This window comes from Ruditapes philippinarum, unplaced genomic scaffold, assembly GCF_026571515.1.
Source record: "Ruditapes philippinarum isolate M1 unplaced genomic scaffold, ASM2657151v2 ctg2335_1_1_1_1, whole genome shotgun sequence".
Lineage (NCBI taxonomy): Eukaryota > Metazoa > Mollusca > Bivalvia > Venerida > Veneridae > Ruditapes > Ruditapes philippinarum.
This window is the reverse complement of record NW_026857508.1, coordinates 60001-66227: the sequence shown is the minus strand read 5'-3', so window position 1 is coordinate 66227 and position 6227 is coordinate 60001. Positions and strand designations below refer to the sequence as shown.

The 6227-nt window shown below is 32.3% G+C and overlaps 1 protein-coding gene across 1 annotated transcript; it reads right to left on the bottom strand.

The window, feature by feature from the left end:
* Positions 1 to 3636: 3636 nt before the first annotated feature.
* Positions 3637 to 5520, bottom strand: LOC132749991 (M-phase inducer phosphatase-like). The gene is made up of 3 exons (XM_060739942.1): positions 5334 to 5520; positions 4557 to 4909; positions 3637 to 4011 (listed from the first exon to the last, which is right to left on the bottom strand). Exons 1-3 carry the CDS (start codon positions 5517 to 5519, stop codon positions 3735 to 3737), a joined length of 816 nt encoding a protein of 271 aa, XP_060595925.1. The 5' UTR covers position 5520; the 3' UTR covers positions 3637 to 3734.
* Positions 5521 to 6227: the final 707 nt, after the last annotated feature.

Genomic DNA, 6227 nt, shown 5'->3' with positions numbered 1-6227 from the left:
ACAAACAAACAAATTTTCTTTTTTATTTTATGCTCAAAAATAAGTTAAAACGAAATGTCCTTGATATTGACTTTAATATTAAAATCTGTTTTCCCCACTGGTAGCCTCTTTTATGTACATGTATTAGTCGAATTTCTAATAAAATACCAGAAGTCTTGGGCTGAAAAATAAGTTCGACAATCAACGTTAAATGGCGATGATATTATTCATTTTATTAAAAAATATGAATGATCGCTTATTTTAATAATAAAAACAACAATTTTAGTAGGAGAAAAAGTCCAACCATCCATCTAGACAGGACTGATTTTAAGAAAATATGAATGCTAGAGGCATTTATAGCACAAGGAATATCTTGAGTGTTTTAACCTAATATGGGTATGATGAAGACGATGAAAGAGGATACCAAGAAAATAAAATTGACCTTGACCTGCAAAAGGTCAATTCAAAATGGCCGCTTAAAAATACTAAAATAGGCCTAAAACTATGGTACAATATTATGCAATTAAGTTTTCTTGTCAAAATCAAATGACTATTCAATATGATCAAATTTTAATGAGATTGGCTACCAAATATAGCGATTATAAGCCTTATGGCTCAATTAACAGTATATACATTACTGTTTTACTCGCGCGTTAAGGTATAATACTAAGATCGAAAAAAATCACTTGTTTTGTTTACTTGACTTATATCAAACAATAAACTTAGTTTATAAATATATCCAAAGAATAAATATTTCGTAATAACAAATTAATATTTCGTAATTACGAAATAATACTTCGTAGTAACGAATTAATATTTCGTAATTACGAAATAATATTTCGTAGTAACGAAATAATATTTCGTAATTACGAAATGATATTTCGTAATAACGAATCAATATTTCGTAATTAAGATTTTTATATTTCGTTAAAACGAAATAATATTTCTAATTGGGAATTATTATCTCGTGAAAACGTATTCAATTCAGGGAGAAAATGTGGAAAATGTCACTTCAGGTGTTCCGTAATTTTCAACATTATTTGTAGCTATTATTTTTTTAAGTTGTTCATTTTGTTTTCATATATTTTGCACGTATTATGGTATTTAAGTTTAAAATGAACATTTAAAAATTATTTTGAAATGTCAAAAAAATTTCATTTCAATGCCATTAACACAACACAAACCGAGACAAAAAGTGTTTTTAAAATATATACTGCGCTGTGCTCCTGTGGAAGTAACGATGACGTTTACATTTTTAACGTGCCATATATTTGGTTTGTTTCTTTTGTTTTTTTGTTTGTTTTTTTTTTAGCATATTTTGAAATTTATTTGGTATTTTACGTGGATTGAAAGTGTTCTTTGCAATATGTAAATTACTTTCTTTGTTCACTCCAAAATATTTTACCTTTAATTCACATTAAAGTTATAAAATGTTCATAAAAATTAGTATGAGGCTGGAGTTTTGCTGCTTTAACATACTTTTTTCACCTAATTTCCACTAACAGTGTTATCTTTAACATGTGAAAATTAGATAAAAAAGACTTGTCTCTCAATAACAACAAGTATTAATTTCGCTTAATAACTGTCAATATTAGAACTGCGACTCTATTAAACGAAACATGTTTTTTTCTTGCATGTTTTTTATTGCCTGTCAACAGTCTTACTTATTTTCTTTTTACTACTCGTTTTTTGTAAAGTCCTTTATCATAACCCCTCGAGCAAGGATACGAATGTCAGCCATTGTAAAACACTTTAAAGCTAACAGCTATCTTAACTATTTAGGTGTGAAAATTAAATTGCATTACTCACTTTCAAGTTTACTAAGATTTGAAGTCAGACAGTGTTACCACTGCACCACAGCGCCCGCTCTGATTTATAACTATTTTGGAAGTCCCTTTATACATTATCACAATAATAAACTTGAGTGTGTGTGTGTTTGAGTTTGTTTACCCTCGCCAATGGTCTCTTTCCGGTGGCGAGGGTAAACAAACTCAAACACACACACACACACTCAAGTTTACTATTGTGATAATGTATAAAGCAAAACCATACTAACATTCAAGAACCCTGTGACTTTGACCTTTGACCCTAAAATCAATAAGGGTCACATACTAGTTATGACCAATCAGTATGTGATATATGAAGACTTTGTGATAGTTTTCAAGATAATAAGCGGAAACCATTCTAACATTTAAGGCCATTGTGACCTTGACCTTTGAATTAGTAACCCCAAAGGCAATCATACTACCATTCAAAGACTCGTAACCTTGACTTTTGACCTGGTGATCCCAAATCCCAATCAATATGTGAAATATGAAGACTCTGTGATGAATACTTTTCAGGATAATCAGCGTAAACCATTTGAACATTTCAGGCCCCTGTGACATTGACCTTTAACCTAGTGACCCCATAATCAATAGGGGTCATCTACAGGTTATGACCAATCAATATGTGAAACATGAAGACTGTGATAAATAGTAACCAAGATAATAAGCGGAAATCATTTTACCATTTAAGGCCCCTGTAACCTTGACCTTTGACCTAGTGACCCAAAAATCAATAGGGGTCATCTACTAGTTATGACTAATCAATATGTGAAATATGAAGACTTTGTGATGAATTGTAACCAAGAAGAGCAGAAACCATTCTGACATTTAAGGCCCCTGTGACCTTTACCTTTGACCCCAAAATTAATAGGGGTCATCTACTAGTTATTATACCGATCACCATGTGAAATATGACGAATTTGTAACATAAATTTATATATGCCTATATTAAGACGCATACGACAAGTTCAGAATTTGACAATCATAGGAACAGTTATTTTCATGGATAAAAGGAAATTCAAGAAATTTCCAACTTGAAATCATATAATTTCACTTCTTTTTGGCATAAGCTCTGATATCCCGTGAGCTGAATACACTCTTAATGGTACATACTACTTGTATCATTCCGTATATAAATTGTGCAAACTCCTTCAAAATTCGAAATTTCTGATAAAATTCAACTTCTGACATAAATTTAATGGGATCATCTCTATCCCTAAGTATCTGTTTGTCAACATTTATTTCCTCAAATACTGTCAGTTCGCGCATATGTTGCACGTATATGGGACGAAATTAATTCAAAATCAATACTCAAAACTAAGTGGTATTAAGTACTACCTCAAGGTAGCCCCCTCCACATCTCACAGATTCTCAACTTCCTATGAGTTCACTCGACACTTTCTTTATAATCTGAATACCACTTTACTGAAAGGTTTAGGACTGCCTTGACCGTTATGCAATTATATGGGATTTACTTAATGGGTGTGAGTGTAAGTATCGATTCTGAATACGGGCCTTAGTCACTACGAAAGTTTGAATGAAATTATGAAAATGGAATGCAGCTTAATGCAAAGTTTAAATATCATAATCAAGATGGAATCAAGCATAATGCAAGTTCAAATGTCATTTATAGCAAGATGGAATCAAGCATAATGCAAGTTCCAATGTCATCAAGCAAGATGGAATCAAGAATTATGCAAGTTCCAATGTCAACAATGAATTAATTCTGTTCCAAAAGAGCCAAATTTTGATTGAAGTCGGTTTATAAAGGGGCAAGCGTTCAATTACCAAGGATTTGACGCTTTTATTACAAAACATATATAACAAAACATTTTCTTTTAATTTATTTCAAAATTCTTAACAAGTAAAACAATAACAGTAGCACATTACAAATGAAAGCACTTAGGTTTGTCATATTTATTTGGATAGTTAAATGTCTATTGCATAGGAAAGTCTACTTCTTGATCGTCTGCTAGTCTTCTGTTTCTCTCCAGCCGTCCAAGATTTAGACTTGACCCGGAAATGACGTAAATCGGAGGCATGGTCCTCGTGCAGCATTGGTTTGTAGCTGATTGGATCGCACAAGTCTTGAAATTTATAGAAGAACGCCTTGTATCCACTGTCGAGTAAATATATTTCGGGGTAGTTCAGAAGTGGGTACCTGTCTTTGTTCAACTCACGATCCTGACTTCTCAAGAAGCGATACCTGAAATGCATGAAAAAAATAGAATATAATTATAGTTACAGAAAAATATGATACATATTAATTTTTTGATGGAATTCAACATTCTTTTTAAAAGGACTCCACTGAGGTTTTTGACATGACGGGACAGGAAATAATTTTTCAAGATTTCTGTTCCATTTGATGTAGGTGTAGAACAAAAATTAAATTGTGTCCAAAATTTCAGATCATTCGTTCACTCCATTTTTCCAGCATAGTTATTCTAATTGTGAAAAATAAACCAAAATTGAAAAGCGTTGCAACCCTTTTCACTCAAATCCGGCTCAAAATACCACAAAATACGATTTTCAATTTATTACCGAGTATATTTCTTATTTATCTTATGCAAATCTTTCTGTTTTAAGTGTCCCGGTTGATCTAGGTATGATCGAAATTCAAATTTCATTTTTAGGTTTTTGGACCTCAGTAGAGTTCCTTCAATAAAGAATTAGGATTAATTTAGTATTTAGTGCAACAATGACAAATTTCTAAGGTATAAGAAAGATTAAAATCAAAGAAGAATAACTTACATTTTCGGACCCCTCTCTGACGAGAATTCACAGTGAAAGATCAGTACACGTGGCTTCTCTGATGTCGATGTTTCTTGAAGCAATGTGTGTACAGCGTCTTTTGTATAGAGATTCACAGCCCCGCGGATATGACCTCCCTCAAATTCGTATGGATATCGACAGTCGACAACAGTTACGTTCCCTAGTTGTTCGGTATATTTCCCTTGTACAACGTCCGCCATTGTTTCCGAAGAGATGGATTTGAGGTCACCATGTTTTCCGGGAATTGTGGGTAATGTGTAACAACGACTCCCGTCTGCGACAAGTTCACGTGATTCTAAACGCTCGACAGCTTCGATGATGTTGTTGGAATCCTGGAATGTTAAGATACGATTTTATCTTAAAATAAATTAGAAGATGATTCAGGAGCAGAGTTTTCTGAGTTTTGATTAGCATATCGTTTCAGTGTACACTGCTGCTTCCTGTATACCAAACATCTACCAAATCCTGATAATAATATTTGTATGATTACACCAAAGCGAAGTCAATCATAATTTAAGTACAGTAAATACTCGACCCTGTCCGGACTTGACCAATAGTCCGGTTTCAGAGGATTCCGGTTTTCAAAGGTTTTATACATTTATTGATAATAATGATGTGACATATTTAAATCATTTTGTATTTACTTTTCAACCCTTTTGTCTATGTCATATTTTTTTTCAATAAATGTTTAAGCAAAAGTTACACAATTCTTTTGGGGTTTTTACAATACATTGTATTAAAATAATTAAAACTTACCAAATAAACGTCACCTTTCTTTGATTTCTTTGTTGCAGGAGATTCTACTTCAAGATTATCGTCTGCAAGTCGTTTACCAGAAAACAAGCTTCTTCTAGCGTCGGCGGATTGGCGTGTGTTGGTGAAACGGGAAGGAATCTTTATCTGTAAAATAATAAAAAACAAACAATGAATTAATATTTTCATTAAATTTATGAAGCATATATCTCAGTCAAAAACATCAGTCAAAGACAGTTAGATATTAGCATACTAAGTCTAGTTGAAAATTTGTGCCGCTTTAAAGCCAGTGGCAGGGGCCGTAAAGTATAGATAGTTCCATATGATTCCATATGTTGATATTTCATCCGTTGGTTTTTGTACAACCAGGTCCATTATTAAAAATAAGTAAAAGACATTAGAAATGATAACTTATCAAGATTTTTTTTGTTATTTCACTCACCGAAAACTCTGCTCCTGAATCACCTTCTAATTTATCTTTTCTATACGGCGTTATTACAGCCTCGATCTCGTCCCAAATGTCACCGGAAGTTGTCTGCATCGGAGATTCCCCAACGTTCTCAAACAAACGAAGCCTGAAAGTAAATCGATTGATCCTATTTAATCACAATGATAAATTAAAAGGCATATTTTGTTTGAGATAAATTTTATTTATGTTCAACCAATAACGCTTATATTAAAAAAGAAAAAGCCAAAGAAACAATGCTGTTTTTCTACTGTTCCAAAATGCTGAATTAGAAAGAAGAAAATGTGCAATAATATAACAGAAAATCCACAGAAATGAATCTTGTATTAAAACGAAATTATGAACATATATATTTATATTCCATAAATATAAACATGTACTCACCGTAAAGCCATTTTTCGTTTTATTCAAGTAAAATTTGAAAATTTTGG